Source organism: Watersipora subatra, chromosome 1 (genome assembly GCF_963576615.1).
Source record: "Watersipora subatra chromosome 1, tzWatSuba1.1, whole genome shotgun sequence".
Taxonomy (NCBI): Eukaryota; Metazoa; Bryozoa; class Gymnolaemata; order Cheilostomatida; family Watersiporidae; genus Watersipora; species Watersipora subatra.
Window position 1 is genome coordinate 49,811,860 of NC_088708.1, and position 20,606 is coordinate 49,832,465.

The 20,606-nt window shown below is 34.0% G+C and overlaps 1 protein-coding gene across 1 annotated transcript; it reads left to right on the top strand.

Annotated features, from left to right (window-relative positions):
• Positions 1 to 1,325: 1,325 nt before the first annotated feature.
• Positions 1,326 to 14,473, top strand: LOC137388511 (plasminogen-like). Its single transcript, XM_068074998.1, has 10 exons — positions 1,326 to 1,431; positions 3,781 to 3,974; positions 4,879 to 5,011; positions 6,223 to 6,489; positions 7,638 to 7,785; positions 8,519 to 8,679; positions 9,167 to 9,241; positions 10,352 to 10,551; positions 11,435 to 11,556; positions 14,194 to 14,473. The coding sequence occupies exons 1-10, from the start codon at positions 1,398 to 1,400 to the stop codon at positions 14,471 to 14,473; spliced, it is 1,614 nt and encodes a 537-aa protein (XP_067931099.1). The 5' UTR covers positions 1,326 to 1,397.
• The last annotated feature ends 6,133 nt before the right edge of the window (positions 14,474 to 20,606 follow it).

The following is a 20,606-nucleotide window of genomic DNA, read 5'->3' on the forward strand; positions in this document are numbered from 1 at the left end:
ATATTTACTATATATATTGTATATACTGCGTAATAAACTATACGTTATTAACTACTAGCAGTAAGCCAGGTGATGACTGGGATCTCCTTCATTTTCAATTAAATTGCCTGCAGGCTGGTTCTAAGGAACCAGACAGAGTTTTGAAATTAAATAATTTTAGCAACCTGGCGGGAGGCACAGAGCAAATGCGCACGCACGATGTTTGGATGCAATCGACTAAGAAATATGAAAGCATGTAACATTTACAATGACAAAGTGAAATTTTACAAATGCACGGAAATTATTTTATTCTCAATCAGACAGCCTGCGTGTGAGAGTTTAATAGGTTAATTTGCAGGCACCAGACAGAGTTTTGAAGCCAAAATTTTTTGGCAACTTGGCGGAAGGTACAGAGCATATGCTGGTGAAATTTAGACAAAATCAGCCAAAGAATGTGCAAACTAACACACATCGATGTATACACAACACAGAACACAACACATTTATCGATGTAGATAAATATTTTCAAGTAACCTTTTTGTTATGATTTCCGTTTCGTTGTTCAAATAGTACAAAAACTTGTCATACATTAGCATGTTTTGTGACGCTTTACTGTTGGATTTTATGTAAAACTGGGCTGTAAAGAGTCGCTGTTGTTCAAAGGTTTTGATAGCTCAATTATTCCACAACCTTTAATACTTGACATGTGTTGTATTGTATGTAGCCTGCATTCCTTGCCCATCTGAAAGATTGGAATCTACTTAAAATTGAGAACGTCTCGCATGAGGAAATGAAACTTTTATAGCAGCACTACATAATCATTGGACTGACTCATGTTTGCTTGCTCTGTTACCATCTACCTATAATGCTACATGCACTGTTGTGAAATAGTTGGACGAAAGTTCGTCAAGCCGATAGAATCTTATCATGGTAGCATTCCTGGTCATGAAGTATACATTTAAGTTTTGAGCTGCGAGATGTTTTCCCTTTTTAGTTGAAATAACTTTATGTCACGCATAGAGCTACTTGAAGTATCGTGTATGTTGTTATCCTTGATGTTGATACATCTATTTATGTTGATACAGTTTTCCATCATCGCAAGTTCAATGTCCCATAGAATTCTAATCGTTATGAGTATTTATTTTATAATGATTGTGTACACATCAGGGCTGTGGTGTATCATAGCAACTCTCCTCACAATATTTCCTTTAAAAATTGATTTACCATAATTTAAAACCGTAAACTCATGGTTAGGGTGGTGAAAGCCAATGATAGGGCATTATTGATTTTTCACAAAAGTAGTCTTCGAAAGTCCGTGAATGCTAAAAGGTATTCAAGTAATCTAACTGGGTGTCTGTTGATGAAGCCATTGCCAAGAGCTGCTCTGGCCTCTACGTGCTCTGGCCGGTCTCGACGGCATGATGGCCTTCACTGATGCTCTCACGCTAACAGGTATGTGTATACAACTGAGTCAAGTAAAGATATAGTCTTTCAGGTTTACAGCAGTAGGTCAGTATTTCCTCGTTTTAAGGTCCAAGCATTCGCATGTTCCATATAAATGTTCCCATGTCAGTTATTGTGAAATGATACCACCCTTCCAAGCCAATATAAGCTTTCACCTTATTCTCTCTCCTGCAGTGGGCAGACCATTAAATCGAAATCGCTTACTATCAATAAGTTTGTGGGTTTTTAGTTATAGCAACTATAAAACTATCTACATGTACAATTACAACAAGCTTTATCACTTTATTTTTATAGAAAACTAGCGGAATGCTCGGCGTTGCACGGGTATTAAAAATCAGCTTATAAACAGTGACAGGTAATGCAGTTGCCTGCCACTTACCGTTAGTCCAGCGCATTGCCAATGGCTAATTTGAGTAAGCTAATGCTGCTAAACCTACTAATAAGTGAGAGCAAGCATGAAATGATGTTGCGCCGTAGCGCAGAGCAGTATGCTTATTCTCACTTACATAGTGACATATATTGCCTAATGAGCCCATAAATCTCGCATAGCTCAATGGTGTAGCATATCGTCTAGGAAATGGGAGGTTTTGAGATCAAATCTTCTGTGAAGCGGATTCTTCATTCCAAGATTTTAATAGCTATAACTGGACAAATCGAATCACACACATTCTTTGAGATATACATTTATAGCTTAACTTGAAGAATTTATTCCTACCTTTCCAGATTTCATCGAACAACTTGTATACTCTAGTGGCAAGAATTATGTCAATAGTATTCACACAAATTAAAAAAAATCCGATCAAATGGAATATTTAAAAGAACTGTCTTCATAAAAGCATTTTGAAAGCTTCAATAAAACTATTTGTAAATCTAATAGTTTGTAAAAGTTTTAAGGCTACAAAATGGAACATGAGATGGGCTGTGTACTCAAGCTGCCTCTCTATGCACAGAGGTTGGAAAACTGCTTAAAATGCTGTCACCTTTCATCAAAAACGAGTTAAAACAGATTTGTGTTATGAAACACCATTCATTGTGCTGCCGAGTGTGCATGCCGTTTGTACAAATCATTTTAGGAGAGGCGCCAATCTTAAAATAAAAGTCAATGCTATGGCTCTTCTTTTAACGTGGTAACAGATGTCCGAGTTAGTTGTTGTAATGTGTATTGGTTTTTCATGAAAGTATTTTAACAGACGTCATGACAACCACACTGAAGCTTGGTTTGATCAAGGTCATATGGATTATGAGAAACGGTGAGCTGTATTATAGGTTGTCATTTATTTGTCTGCATGAATAGCTTGTAGATGAGAGTACTCTTTCATAAATCCATTACCAAGATCGCTTGTAGCCACTGACTATTGATAAACTTTCTATAAAGTAGATGTCACTTTGCTTGCACAGTCATTATATGTATACTAGCGAACTGCTTGGCGTTGCACGGGTGTTAAAAATCAGCTTACAAATAGTGACGGGTAATGTTACAGTAGTTGCCTGCCACTTACCACTAGCCTGGCACATTGCCAATGTGCTAATTTGGGTAAGCTAGTTAGTAAACTTATTAATAAATTTACTAATAAGAACCGTGAGAGAAAGCTTTAATGACTTGCATAATGCAGCGCGGTATTCGTATTTTCAACCACATAGCGACATATGGAGATAAAAATGAGTCCATGAATCTCGGCGTAGCTCAATTGGTAAGATATATGCCTAGTAAATAGGAGGTTCCGAGATCAAATCCAGCATGAAACGGATATTTCATTTCTAAATTTTAATATTATACATGGACAAACTGAAACACATACACACAAACTTGGAGATTTATAAAAAAGATTTATTGAGATTTATTGGGAAATGTTGTATTTGCGAAATTTGGTGGCTAGCAGTTATCTGAGAGCAAGGGCTAATAGTCTGGTTGCCACAGGTCATTTTTGTGTCATTTTCTTGTAAAGGAGACAGGACAAAGGACTACAAAGGGGTCTTGGGTTTAACAGGTAAACCAGAGCAATCCTTCCCTTTTGAATCACACCTACTGGTGATATCATTGTACAGCGAGGATAATTATCCATTTAAAAGCGATATGATACTTGAACATACTTTTACTGTACTTACCTTGACTTCAGACCAACTAAATGTTCTGAAAGTATTCCCCAATATACAAGTGTCATTGAGTGTAAAGTAGGTCATTACACAAAAATAGGTCATCATATAAAATGCAATACTGTTACCAATTGGTTTGTGTAAGAAAAGACTATTCATTATTTCGCCCACTTGCCCTTCACTCATACTCACATTTCATAGAAGTTTCTGACTCTGTTTACAATTATATTCTGGACATGACAGTGATGCTCCTAAGTGTGGCCGCAGCGGTTCCTGACTATGTTCAGCCACCCTCATCTAAAGAGTGCAAGTTCATGAAAGAAGGTCAGGACTACCGTGGAACCTTGTCTGTGGCAGTTAGCAACAATACATGTAAAATGTGGCATCTCTATAGTGACATCACCGATGCAGATTTTCATGGTGATTCTGTAAGAAAGGTAAGCATATAGAATGTCTTGACGCTGACATCTGAGGAAGCCCTGCTGCGCAAACTGTAGGTTGTCAAATGCACTATATATCTACATGTAGTCACATATTTCTGCATTTATAAAGTTACGTACAACAATGCATGTGTGGCAGTAATCTAGTTAAGGCAATACATGGGATCATCACTCAGTCGTTTCAACTCAGACATGTACATATGTATTGAGTTTCAACTCAGGCATGTAAATATGTATTGAGTTTCAACTCAGACATGTACATATGTATTGAGTTTCAGTTCAGGCATGTGCATATGTATTGAGTTTCAACTCAGGCATGTACATATGTATTGAGTTTCAACTCAGGCATGTAAATATGTATTGAGTTTCAACTCAGACATGTACATATGTATTGAGTTTCAGTTCAGGCATGTACATATGTATTGAGTTTCAACTCAGGCATGTGCATATGTATTGAGTTTCAACTCAGGCATGTAAATATGTATTGAGTTTCAACTCAGACATGTACATATGTATTGAGTTTCAGTTCAGGCATGTGCATATGTATTGAGTTTCAACTCAGGCATGTACATATGTATTGAGTTTCAACTCAGACATGTACATATGTATTGAGTTTCAACTCAGACATGTACATATGTATTGAGTTTCAGTTCAGGCATGTGCATATGTATTGAGTTTCAACTCAGGCATGTACATATGTACTGAGTTTCAACTCAGACATGTACATATGTATTGAGTTTCAACTCCAGCATGTGTTTACGTAAAAAGTTTTAGTAGAATCAAGCTTTGATTCTGAAACAATACAATTAACATAAATAAAATATTGTAATATTATGCATTTTAATAAAATGAATTGGTATCATTTTTATATTTGTAAAAACCATCCAAATTTACTCTCTAGATGAGAAACTACTGCAGAGCACCTGTGATGAATGGCACATCTGATATGACAGAGGGGCCCTGGTGCTACACTGTCGAAGGGAAAGAATACTGTGAAGTCAAGGACTGCAGCTCTGAGGACATATATTTCAGAAGTAACTTCCTTTATAGCTATACACTTGCACTAACCTATGTTGTTCACATTGTAGTGTAACATCCGTGCGTATACGCATATGGTAAATGATTACATGGAATTGTCTTATGTAGCTCTGCACTTTATTGCCCAACCGGAAAAAAAATTTTACGATTCCTTCCTCTGCTATATGTTCTTCGCTTGCAAAGAGTTTTATATAGAAGCCTCTATATTTAGAAGCTCAGAAGCCTCAGAATCTTCTATATTTGGTTAGAAGCCTGACACATCTACAGCTTTTACAGAAGTATGTAGTTCATAGCTATGGTTAAGAAATTACATCCAAAAGAAACATTGCATCACTGTTTCATATTTAGTTGTTACAAATGCTGACTCGCAACTAACTTTTCTCCTTCTATTGGTTCAACTCACTTGATCTGAGCTGTAATATCTTACAAGCCCATATTCCTTGTTTAAACAGGCGTTAAGCTGGTTTACCTATATTTTCCTTTGATATGAGGCATTAGCAATTATTTGTTTACTGTGAGCAATGATATACATATACAGCCCCCCATGGGGGAATGTATATCATTGCTGTGAGGTAAAGTTACTTTAATGTTTGTATTGTATGTACTTACACTGTATTGATGACTTTCTGGTTCATTATACGAGACACAATAGTTAGATATTGCAAAATTAATATACATGTAGTAGAATGGTAGTGTTAAATTTGTGACCGGTCATATCATTTTCAATACAAATGAGGTTAGATCGCAAGTTTGTTTTTAGCTCTATGTAATAGAATAATTTCTCAGCTTTTTAAAACTGTTTTCAGAACTGATATCGAATTAAATTAACCTGAGATACAGCACTTTTTCTAAGGTGGTGTTGGTCAATATGGTAAACACGAAATACTTAAAAATTTGTCTTCAAAGATGACGGATTGGTTTTTAAACAGTATTATTTGTTGACGTTTAGGAAGGTCATAGCAACCGCACAATACAAATATTACATTTTCATGAATGTTGGGAATGAATTGGTTTCCCAAAAGCCTAAGCCATATTGACAATTTTCACTTTGGGAGCCTATTGTGCACTATATGAATTGCCTTATTTGTGACCAGCTGCATTTTCTAAGCCTAACTAACACAAGACTTTCATGGAAAGTTTCCAAAACTCAAACAGTGATAATTTTTTTGTAACCGAAGTTCACATAGATCGTAACGACTATTTACAGGTACCAGGCAGTGCGTGCTTGACAATGGATTCATGTCATACGCTGGCCATCAGACAGTGCCAGACACGTGCTTGCTGTGGACTGATGACATCGTTCAGCTGCAAGACTTTGAGCTCTGGCAGTTTCCGGGCTCCTCCTCGTGGCATGATATGGTCGACTACTGTAGAAATCCAGATAACGATGTGTCGCCTTGGTGTTACAACAAAGAGATCTATGATGTGGAAGGACGTCTCGAAAAGGTGTATTGCATTAACATGACCAAATGTGGTGAGTTGTGTACGGTAACCTACAGACTTTTAGAATATAAGTAAGGATTTATTGGTATAGGCTAGAAATGGAGCTTATAAATAAATGTTATTTTCTTTCAAATGTTTAGGAATTACATAACTGCTTGATGGTATTTCATCAAACATTTTTAAAGAGCAGCACAAACAACTGTTATTCTGTTTAAAATATTTTCTGATTGTGGATATCATTAAAAACAGAATGTAAAACTTCTATATAATTTAATTTGTGAAGATAAGATAGTCTGTTGAGATATATATAACTTAATGTAAAACTTTTCTGAAAAGTTAAATTTGTCTTCACTCTAGATCTTTTTCGCGTTGTTGCTCTTCAGGTGTGTTCGTTACGCAATTCCTAACAGAATACATGTATATACAGTCAATATTATTAAAATGCTAACTAAAAAAACTCTCCACAGAAACATTACTAAATCTTGAAGCGCATGCTCAAACTTTCAAGTAAGAAACCAGAGCTTGAGTAGACAGTACCACCTCTCTGGGTTAACCGCGGTGAGGAAATAATTATATATATATTTTTAACACATAGAATAATAATACTATGATTGCTAACAAGTATTTAATCACTTTTTATGATGCATGTTAGCTATCAAATACACTTCTGTTGGTGGGACTGAAGTATTCTAGCCTTAGCTTATAGTAATCAGTATAGCTTTAGTACAAGTGAGTATAAGTATGTGTATAAGTAAGCAAGGATTTAGTACAATGTCTAAAGCTGGTGTTCGACTTAACATTCTGAAGGTAGTTCCTAAAACTTAAGATTTTTTCAAATTGATCATTCCACTACGTTTAGATGGCAGTCTTAGTTATTGCTAATCGTTATCTGATTTCTCAATGTGTCTGAGCACTTGAAAAGAATCGATCAATTGCTCAGATATGTTCTAACTGTTATGTTATGAGGCTTATCATGTGAGCTTGATTTTATTATTTGACACCAAGCCTCTGGTTTCATTGCAGTTGGGTTGGTCTTCAAAAAAACTTTTTATTATTGGATTCATTTTACTACTAAATTTTATTTTCTTAAAGCCTTTTTTACAATATTTTTCAATAAACTCATAAGAATAAAACAGAATTGTGTGAAATAACATTAATTATCTGTTTAATATGCTGTAGCCAAACGATGTCGAGTAACGGAGGCAAGTTTGGAGTATGTGGGCAAAAGAGATAGGACGGAGACAAGAAAGCCTTGTATAGCGGCACAGGAAATGATACCAAAGATATTCCAAGGAGACGACGAGCGCAAACTCTGGTTTGAAGCCAGGTAAGGTTGCAAATCCCATGACGAAAGTTTATCTATCATCTAGAGCCTAGAGTCTAGACAAACATGAGTAAGTCTTAACAAACTAACTGTCACATCTTTTCTCTTAAAAATGTAGCCCATTACATACAAAATACCTCTATTCATAATTAGCTATATGCTTGACAAAAAGGTTATTTATATTAAGTAGATTGCCTTCGCAATTTAATGTTATCACTCATGTTACTTTGGTATGACTTCGGTACCTTTACCTTGGTATAATCTACTCAGAAGAAACCATGTTTTTAGTTCTGTTTTTGGTCTGTTTTAAATAGTTATAAGATCATTTTTTTCCGTTTAGAGGGTTTCAAATATCACATATAGGTGCATGGAGCTTAAGAAATTGCGGTATCTATTTTTTTAAAGTATAATTGGCTCATATAGACTCGCAACAGCAATGCTAAACAGCAGCGAATCACTTGGCTTGAGTTGCGCTGATGACTTCTAGGTTTGACGAGTTCACTTTCATGATATGAGAGTTAAAACTCATGATAAATAAGTAATCATTGTAAGGAAGAGGTTATCACTAGCTACAGTCAGACCAATTAAAAGAGTTCTCTTCCTTCTGACTGCAGTCACCTATTTCTGTTCAAAACAGTCTAACATCCAGTATTTCTCAACCAGAGTGGAAAGTTGGCGGGTCACTAAATTTCACAGACTGTGCTGACCTTTCACTGTTTGATTCAAACTCTTGCAGATATGTGAATGACGATTACTATCGGCCCTTGAAAGAGTGCAGAAGCTATGAAGACCAGCTAACGGATGATGGGTACAACACCCTTGGACCTGCGTGCTATGTTAATAACACTGCTACCAATGAAATTGTGGAAGAGAGTTGTGCTATACACTTCTGCAGAGGTACACAAGAAGTTTATAGATTTCACTATAGAGTTATATTTACTGTAGAGCTATACCAGCATTTACAGATCCTACTGTATCCTACAGTGTTATTGAAGAGCTACATAAGCAAGCTATAAATGCTACTGTAGAGGAACAACAATATTCTATGAATGGTATTGTATAGACACATTGGTGATTTGCAGTATATGTAGGTTTGCCAGGTCATGTTTTATGTGGTATGTAGGTTTGCTAGGTCATGTACTTGTGTCATGTGAAGGTTTTCTGGGTCAAGTACTTGTGTGATGACACAGGGTCTATGAGACACCCCAGGGGTTATGAGACATCACAGGGGTTATGAGACATCACAGGGGTTATGTGACATCACAGGGGTTATGCGACACCACAGGGGTTATGAGACATCATAGGGGTTATGTGACATCAGTAAGAATTCTGTCATTACAATATTTGAATAAAAGTTGCGCAAAGCTACTACCGTATTTTGTAGGAGGAATGTACAACATCACTACAGGATTTACAGGTTTTGAAACATTCCAACCAGCAGAAGAGACAACAACATCAGGTGAGCGTATTTTACAAATGAGATATCGTGTGATGGTATTTATGTACGCCTGGGTGAGAATACTTTTGTAAGTAACTTTTGATCTCCTATTTTTTATTTCTTTATTGTAACTCCCTTGAACCATTGAAATTGATTACATAACTTGTCCACCAAAAAGAAAAAATGTGTGATGGAGAATATTTTATAAATATACAATGTATTATTATTCCAACTTATTTTTCAACATATCGGCAAAATAAAAGTTACTCGGTTTATCTGATGAGAGGTGTCATGTGATGAAGGGAAATTTTAGTCAGTGAAGACAACTTTAAATGGTATACTTGTACTTTCTATTTAATAACAGTTTAAAGATGAGAGTAGCTTTTGAGGCTTAGATAATTAGCAACTGGCATTAAAAAAAAGTTGTAAATAGAAAAAAAAAAGAAAAAAAAAAAATAATATAACATAATGTAAAAGAAAAAAATATAACTAAATACATCTACGGTCATAACGTTAAATCAAATGGAAGTTACTAGGGTAACCTGCCAATGCAAGATAAAGTATATCCTAATGAAGAATACGCGTATATAAAGAATGATACAGAATGTGTAAGACAATTCATCTGTCACCTGTAGATTTGAGAAGTGGATTATATAGTAGTCAAAGACTGCTGGTCAATACAAAGGTCTTCGACTAGAACAGTTGCTGCCTGTTTCTAGGACAGCTCTCCATGATTGTCCAGTAGCGGATACCATCCTATGAGACGGGCATGCGTGTCTATTTATAGTTGGCATAGAATTATATTCACTATTAGTCATTAGTAGTACTACTACCAGCATTAGTCTTATATTATTAATATTATTAGTCTTATTGTTAGCTGTCATTCCTAAACCTCCTGATATTATATTAGACTAACAAAGTTGGCCAGTATGAAACCCCATGTTAGTTGAAACGCAAAAATTTCACAAGAGTAGTAACTTTTGTAATTTTACAATAGTTGACCAAATATGTTAAATACAAAAATTTATAACAAATGGACTGCATCAGGTTTCTCTCTGATGCACACATAACTTTAGAGAACTGATGATTTATATAACAATTTTTTGTTTATAATGACAATATTGATGTCAGAGGAGGTTGGAGAGGCTTGGAATATTTTAACTAACTGGACGGATCATTCTATCAAGCATATTCCACAACAGCTGCCAATAGCTGTTACGATTGGAGTCGCTATTTGGGCAGTTACAGGGGCTTTCCTCTTGGCTCTCATGCTGCTCGACTGCAGCTCCATCGACCAGTGCCGCAACAGATGTAAGAGGAACTCTAAGCAGGTAACTATTATCGTAATATTAGGTGTATCTATGGCAGTAGTAATATGACTAGCCATTGATACATCTGCTTTATATCTGGAACTCAGATTTATAATCCTTGCAACAAAACGTCTGTGGCAAATCGGTGATAGGGAGATAACTCCTTAAAATGCTGTTTCAGGAGCCAGTGTTTTAATTGAAAGGCAATATGTCACTGCCATAGTAAACCTAGTCAACTTTCATATGTATAAATGCTGAAGATAGTCATTATATTATTCACAAGACTGCAACGTTAATATTATGATATTATAATTATTATATCTATTTTTTATTAACATTTACTATAATATTCATTTGTCCCTGCGTCACTGCAACCCGTCAGATCAGTTACTCAATCAAAATTCTATCATCTTTTTGTTTTGGCACATTTGAGGAACGGCATATTTGAATATTAGTCAGCCATAAAGCTGAGGTGTTTTAATCTTACATAAATGAGCTAACGGATATCATGGCTGAGTAGCTCTTTGCTATTGGAGAGAGAGCGAGGTTTCTAATTGGCTCATAAACACATCCACAGTTGAAAGTATTGTTTTTGGTTTTCATTTCTGGAAAACACCTATCAGTCAGTTGCTCCCCCGGTGATCTATGCACACATATATGCATAGATGCGTAGATGCATAGATGCATATGCATACATGCGCACATATATGAATATGAATGCGTGACCAATCCCATTAAACCTGCTGCCTTTTGTCTGCTATAATAGTAATATCTGCGCATCAAACAAAGGTTATTATAAGGTTGGTAATCTCCGCAGCTCCAAGAAAGAAAGGCAGTTGTTTTCTGAAACCATATGGAATATTCACAAGACAGATGTAAAAGCTCTACATTATGAATATTTTAGATGTCTGTGAAAATGAAGGATTTGTACGGGAGTAGAATCTCTTTGCGTAGCAACCAGATCTCTCCCGACAGCGAAGTTATCGAAGATGAAACAGTCAGACAGAAGAAGGCATGGGATACAAAGTTCTCATCGCCGAAGGGCAATAGTAATTAATCGTGCTCGGCTCAATGCGGACCATTTGACAAGAGAATCACTTTGATAATAATGCAAACTTATAGGATTGACAAACTTTCCGTTTCTCTTCTACCGTGAAGAAGTTCAGGTTCTCATCTGAAGAGCAAAGTAGCTGGAAAGCGATCAATAAAACATAAATATGTAATGCCTTTTCTTTTAAATATGTTTTCGACTATTTATTTTCGACTAGTTATTCTCCACTAGAGAGTTGTTCTTCTACTTATTGTAATATGTATATGCTGCTGTATTTCAGTCAATAATATTGATGTCACATTAGAACTCCAATACCACGCAGTGAAATCTTAATCTCAAAGATCGCTTCAACTGATAAACCTTAGCATGTTTATATTCAGTTTTTTTCAGAGCTTTTAAACAATTATAATATAAACCATTATAATATAATAATATAAACAATTATACTATAATAATATAAACAATTATACTATAATAATATAAACAATTATAATATAATAATATAAACAATTATAATATAATAATATAAACAACTATAATATGATAATATAAACAATTATACTATAATAATATAAACAATTATAAAATAATAATATAAACAATAATAATATAATAATATAAACAATTATAATATAATAATATAAACAATTATAATATAATAATATAAACCATTATAATACAATAATTTAAACAATTATAATATAATAGTATAAACAATTATAATATATTAATCTAGACAATTATAACATAATAATATAAACAATTATAATATAATAATATAAACAATTATAATATAATAATATAAACAATTATAAAATAATAATATAAACAATTATAATATATTAATATAAACAATTATAATATAATAATATAAACCATTATAATACAATAATATAAACAATTATAATATAATAATATAAACCATTATAATATAATAATATAAACAATTATACTATAATAATATAAACAATTATAATATAATAATATAAACCATTATAATATAATAATATAAACAATTATACTATAATAATATAAACAATTATAATATAATAATATAAACAATTATAATATAATAATATAAACCATTATAATACAATAATATAAACAATTATAATACAATAATATAAACAATTATAATATAATAGTATAAACAATTATAATATATTAATCTAGACAATTATAACATAATAATATAAACAATTATAATATAATAATATAAACAATTATAATATAATAATATAAACAATTATAATATAATAATATAAACCATTATAATACAATAATATAAACAATTATAATACAATAATATAAACAATTATAATACAATAATATAAACAATTATAATATAATAGTATAAACAATTATAATATATTAATCTAGACAATTATAACATAATAATATAAACAATTATAATATAATAATATAAACAATTATAATATAATAATATAAACCATTATAATACAATAATATAAACAATTATAATACAATAATATAAACAATTATAATACAATAATATAAACAATTATAATATAATAGTATAAACAATTATAATATATTAATCTAGACAATTATAACATAATAATATAAACAATTATAATATAATAATATAAACAATTATAATATAATAATATAAACCATTATAATACAATAATATAAACAATTATAATACAATAATATAAACAATTATAATATAATAGTATAAACAATTATAATATATTAATCTAGACAATTATAACATAATAATATAAACAATTATAATATAATAATATAAACAATTATAATATAATAATATAAACAATTATAATATAATAATATAAACCATTATAATACAATAATATAAACAATTATAATACAATAATATAAACAATTATAATATAATAGTATAAACAATTATAATATATTAATCTAGACAATTATAACATAATAATATAAACAATTATAATATAGTAATATAAACCATTATAATACAATAATATAAACAATTATAATATAATAATATAAACTATTATAATATAATAATATAAACAATTATACTATAATAATATAAACAATTATAATATAATAATATAAACAATTATAAAATAATAATATAAACCATTATAATATAATAATATAAACAATTATAAAATAATAATATAAACAATTATAATATAATAATATAAACAATTATAATATAATAATATAAACCATTATAATACAATAATATAAACAATTATAATACAATAATATAAACAATTATAATATAATAGTATAAACAATTATAATATATTAATCTAGACAATTATAACATAATAATATAAACAATTATAATATAATAATATAAACCATTATAATACAATAATATAAACTATTATAATATAATAATATAAACAATTATACTATAATAATATAAACAATTATAATATAATAATATAAACAATTATAAAATAATAATATAAACCATTATAATATAATAATATAAACAATTATAATATAATAATATAAACTATATAACATCTGTCAAACAAAACAAAAACCTTTTTAAATGATATTAATTATTTAGTATTGATATAATTTAGTATTCTTTGTTTACCCAGACTGGAGCTTACATTGTGCTTTGCTTGTACACGTAGAAAAGCTCGAGATGATCAGAGCTGCCTTTTAGGCAAGTCAGAAAATTATAGTTTTAAATACCCACTACAGAAGTACATAACGGGCATTGAAAATATGCATGTGACTTCAGATAATAGGTACAGTAATGTGTATGACTGCGTACAGAATAGGCTCTCAGCTACTGGTGATTATGAGCCAACAGTACCAGAGCCCACCGAGATGACCCAAACGCACACAGAGCCCACCGTGAGGACCCACATGCATACAGAGCCCACCGGTAGGACCCACATGCATACATAGCCCACAGTGAAGACTCACACACACACACGCGCGCGCGCGCGCGCACACACAGAGCCCACCGTGAAGACTCACATGCACACAGAACCCACCGTGAGGACCCACATGCACACAGAACCCACCATGAGGACCCACATGCACACAGAGCCCACCGTGAGGACCCACATGCACACAGAGCTCACCGTGAGGACCCACATGCACACAGATCCCACCGTGAGGACCCACATGCACACAGTGTTCTGTGGGTTCTTGGCTTTATTAGAACAACTACATGGTTATCTACCAAGTAGGCCATATTCTTTAAAATTTATGAGATGATGTTGTCTACAAATAAAATAATTACATACAGTAAGGTGTCTTCAGCTGCTATCTTGGTCTTCTTGTGTGAGCAGCAAACTTTGACAAAATGTCTGATCATCAAGGGAAACTTTTTTTGTTATGTAGTTTAGTTTAAATGATCACTGATAACTAGAGCGCAGCAGCAGGACACATTTAAACCATTAGAGTCAGCTAAGAACTATCTGAGGTTACCACTTATCTTCACCATGCCAACCATGAGAGCTGACATATGCTCACTACGTGCCCTGCGCTCTCTTAGAGACATCATCCGCTGCCATTCCTAAAGACCAGAGCCACCGAGAAACATGTTGTTGCAGGTGTTCGCAGTCATCTGTGTCCTTGGTGAGTACAGTACAGTTGGAGCCTGCTGGCTATCACTGAAATAGTGGTACTTCTTGTCATGCAATAAATTATTGTTGTTGAACTATTAAACTGCAGGAGAATGGATAGTTGTCAGAAATTGATATGCTATTATGCTAGTTGGCATTTTTCATTAAATACTATATTTTGCAACAGAATTTTATTACATTTTATTTTAAAAGTTAATCATTACTATGAACTTTATTGAATAGCTAATCTAGCGTTGTAGCCATCAAAAGCACTGCATATTCATCGGTAAACATTCTATGCATTTTAATATACTTAATTACGTAGATCATATGTATATGGTACAAAGGATACTCTGAGTTCCTAACATTTGTAGCCCCAACATGAATGTAAATGAATGTAACAGTCGTAAGGATTTCACACACTATTGATTAAATAAAAATAGGTAACCAATTGAATACCAGCTATATAATATATAAACGGCAATCATTGTCTGTCTGCGTGTTTGATTGATTGTCCGCCTTATAGAGTACCGTACGTTTTTGACTATTAGCCGCTACTAGGTATCTAGGGCGCGTTAACGGGATTCTCCGGTTATTGCGCCTCATAACCTAGGTATTCATCGTTTGCCGTTTTCACCCCAAAATGACGTAATAATGACAACTCTACGGCTTTCTTTTAGCTACATGACACGCGATGCTTTTTTGTCCTCGACGTATTAGGGCTAATTTGTTTTCGGCAAAACGATATCGACAATAGACTCTCTCGATATTAGAATTTGGCGACTAAATTTTATTAATTCTATGAAACACGATGCCGTTTTTGTGAACCTCTATTTCTGGCTTTTCTTAAGGTTCAATTGCTAAATCGCTGTTAAGGTCACTACTTTTCACGCGGACAATAATGTATTATCTCGAGTAGGAGTAACATCTATATTCTCTCACCTTCGATCAGACAAAGACACTACAATAATTTACTTTTACATAACATATCGTCGTAGCAGTATCGTCGTATTCAGAGTTTTGGTGGATATCTGTTGGTGGAACAGTAACTTTTTTATACACACTTATGCAAGAATTGTTATTATTAATTCAACATATTCACGAATGCTATTTTGTTTTCTCAGTTTGTATTAATTGTATCATTACCGAATCATCTCATATTGTAATCGTAGCAAAACAGACTCGATTTAGCTATTACTTGCTAATTATTTCACTGTTACATCTAAACCCTTTATAGTCGTTTTATTTTTAAAGATTATTTGACCTGCACGAAACCTTTTTTGTCATTATATGAAGTTTAAAAGTAGTTTGACAAAGTAAATTTGAAACCCTTCACAGTTGTTTTAGGTAAAATGGCAAATGTTGTTATATGTTAAATACAAATCAATTTTCTGTTCAGTGTTTTTTTTATTAGCCGGGCAACGCTGGGTTGTACAGCTAGATGTATTAGCTTACACACCTTTCCTGTTAAATCTAACCAGTTGGTTTTTCGTAATTATTTTCACATTTTACAACAAACATTTGTAAGATTGCTGTAAGATTTATTGTGTAAGATTGCAAGTATCAGTTATTCTCCACTATCTTATATTTACATACATTTACATATAGTAGATATTTAAATTCTCTTATCTCCACTACTTAATAACGTTGGATTTGCCGCTGTTCGTGATAGTGGGTCATGTTCATTTCCTTCAGCAGCCGAGTTTCTAATTTTTTTCCAGCTACGAGTAGGCCTACTGTAACTTACTATTACAGAACTTTCACGAGTACTCCGAGCGTTGTGATATGCTATTGTGAAAAGAGAGCAGCTGCTATCGACTTACTGTCACCCTGCATCAGCCATGACCAGCTATACGTCGCCTGCTCAAAAGTAGGCACACGCCGAAAACTGTTTCTTCATACGCCTGACAGAAAAACCAAAAATGTTGTCTATCAGCATGTGTTGCGTTGAACTAAGGGAGAGAAAGGGAGAAAGAGGGAGAGCGAGGAGGGGAGGGGGGGGGGAGAGGGAGAGAAGGAGAGCAAGGAGGAGAGGGGGGGAGGGGGGAGAGAGGGAGAGAGAGAGGGAGAGAAAGAGGGAGAGAGGGGAGGGAGGGAGAGAGAGAGGGGGGAGGGAGAGACGGAGAGGAGAGAGAGGGAGGGGGGAGAGAGAGAGAGGGGAGAGAGAGAGAGGGGAGAGAGAGAGAGGGAGAGAGAGGGGAGAGACGGAGAGAGGGGGAAGAGGGAGGGAGAGAGGGGAGAGACGGAGAGAGGGGAAAGAGGGAGAGAAGGAGAGAGAGAGGGAGAGCGATGAAGAGAGAGGGGGGAGAGAGAGAGGAGAGAGAGGGAGAAGGGGAGAGGGGAAAGAGGGAGAGATGGAGATGTAACTGCATATTTGGAGTTATTTTACAGTATGAAAGACAACTCTCAATAAACCTTATGCTGCGCGTGAATCTATTCCTGTAGACGGGTAATGCAGCTAGTATAATATAAGACAGTGCCATAGCCAATACACAGAGAGAGAGAAGTAGCATGCTTAAACACTCGTAGCTAACAACATAGACCTATTAATTATACTATTAATATTAACTATATTAAGTATAGTGAATAGATCTATGGCTAACAATGAGTGCTGAGTGTAAGGAAAGTACTTTTTCAACTTTATTTATTACTGATTTTTATAATTACGCATATTTTATAACTGTCCACCTACCGAGGTCCAGGTTTTCAGCAGTAGAAGCTTGTCTACATATGATACTTTCTTCACCGTGCAGTCTCTTCAGTCAATATCTTTTAACAGTTATAAAAAATATATTAAAATATTGATCAATAGATTCACGCTTTAAAGGAAATTTTCAAATATTTTTTTGCTCACATATTCCCTGAAAAAATTACTGGAATAGAAGGCATACTATTTCTGATAACTTTGTTAAATACAAAAAGTACCCTCATTGCTAACAAAATAAGCCAACAGAACGCTGTCAACACAGAACTATTGCAAAGGTTACGTTCTGACTGTCAAAAGAATCTGTCAGAATTCATCGGCGTCACGGCCATTCACGTTGGCATCTATATCAATACCTACATAATACCTAAATTTGAATCTATATTGGTGCCTACATTGATATCCACATAGTCACTCGCATTGGTACCAACATCAATAACCTCATCGATATCTACCTTGTTGCCAAGACCAGTGCCCATGTGGTTACCCACACTGAAACCCATATTGATGCCTACCTCAATGCCCACTCCAATACCGACATTGTCACTCATATCAATGCCCAACCTGCTGACCTCACCATCGTCCATTATTGCGAACGAACGCTTACATTCACAGGTTAAACCTGAGGTTAGGTAAAACCTTGCTATTATTCCAATGAGAGACTCTAATCAGAGCCAATCACCTCGCTGCTGCTCCCTACTACTCCCTTAATCACCGGTGTAAAATCTCTCTGTGTGAATGACTGGATCCGTTCTAGTAGTTTCGCATCAATTTCACTCGCTCCACCTGACTAAAACACTAGCAAGTTGACCAGCGCATAACAATATTACCAAGTTTCCTGATACCATAGCAACACATCAAAATATAGTGCTGCAATGCCAATTGGATACAGCCGTGTTGCTGTCATTCTGTCATGATTCAATGTCGCTGTTTGAAAGTGGAACACCTGTGTGATGCCCCATCTTTATGTTATGGAAGTGCCCTTGGCGACCAATAGCGTTGGGCTTGTGTGTGCATAGGTAACGATATAGCCATAACATAAGACATCGCACAACCATCGCTCTACCATCTACATGTATACCGCTCTATAAAAGCAGGATATGCTTGTCGGCCCATGGAAGCATGTCGGCACGGGTGCACCCAGTTGTCGCTACACCGCTGTATGAAAGCTAATTAATTATAACCATGTATGGTTCTCTGTGAGCGCTGCTCGCATGAAAGCTAGCCGATCAAAACAGGTTATCATGAAAGCAGTGAACTTGCTAGGCCAGCCTAACCAATAGTAACAATTATAGCAGCCGTACTGTTAATAGCCCAGCATTAATCTTTATAAACCTTAGTGTGTGTACTTCTGTGAAGGTATAATGATAGTTTTAGTAACTACAACTTTATCATTATAACTTTAATAACTAAAACTTGCAGAGGATCGGCAAGTTCTTTGCAAGAGAAACTTGCAAATCTTCTTGCTTTGCAGAAGATTTGATATTGAAACCTCTAGTTCTAGAGGGGTCGAGCTTATTCATTAAACTACGGCGTTCGAGTGAGCGCAATGAACAATAATGCGGAAGATAGTCATTACATCGGTTAAAATACGCATAACGTAACGCACTCTTGATTAGCAGCTGGTCTCACTAAGTGAATGAATGCCCAACGTTGCATGGGTAATAAAAATAGCTTATAAACAGTTGCAGGTAATGTAGTGTAAAGGTGATGTAGTAGGTAATTTAATGTTTATAAGCTGTTTTTTATTACCTTTGCAACACAGGGCATTCATCTAGTTCATTTATATATTGTGAAAGTGGTACGAGGTGCTATATACATTATATGTATATCAAGCCTATTCGAGAAGAATATTTAGGTCAAGTTATGGCTCTTCTGCTTGCTAACAATGTTTGTATTTCCTTTGCCTTTGTGAAATTAGGCTTGTGTAGGAAAGAATAAAATAATGCAGTTGTCACGTAACAACCTTTATAATAATGTGCTGGTTTCTCTGAAAAGATGGAATAGTTTCATGTAAACAGCTGCCTTGAAATTTGACCTTTGCCCAAAAAAATATTTATATATTGATTGCCACTTTAGTATTCACTGTAGCATGGAAATGACAGATATTGATTTCTATTGATATATTTCAAACTATTAATATAAATAACCTAAGTATAGAAATATTACCCACATTTGTGATTATATAGTGCATAATTGGGAGAATGTAGAAATTTTGAGTGTGTTTAGTTTCTTCTATAAGAATATTTAAATGTACAGCTGAATAACTGTAGAGTGTGTTTGGTTTCTTCTATAAGAATACTTCAATGTACAGCTGAATAACTGTAGAGTGTGTTTAGTTTTTTCTATAAGAATACTTCAATGTACAGCTGAATAACTGTAGAGTATGTTTGGTTTCTTCTATAAGAATACTTACAAGTGCAGCTGAATAACTGTAGAGCGTGTTTGGTTTCTTCTATAAGAATACTTCAATGTACAGCTGAATAACTGTAGAGCGTGTTTGGTTTTTTCTATAAGAATACTTCAATGTACAGCTGAATAACTGTAGAGCGTGTTTGGTTTCTTCTATAAGAATACTTCAATGTACAGTTGAATAACTGCGGAGTGTGTTTGGTTTCTTCTATAAGAATACTTCAGTGTACAGTTGAATAACTGCGGAGTGTGTTTGGTTTCTTCTATAAGAATACTTCAATGTACAGCTGAATAACTGTAGAGCGTGTTTGGTTTCTTCTATAAGAATACTTCAATGTACAGCTGAATAACT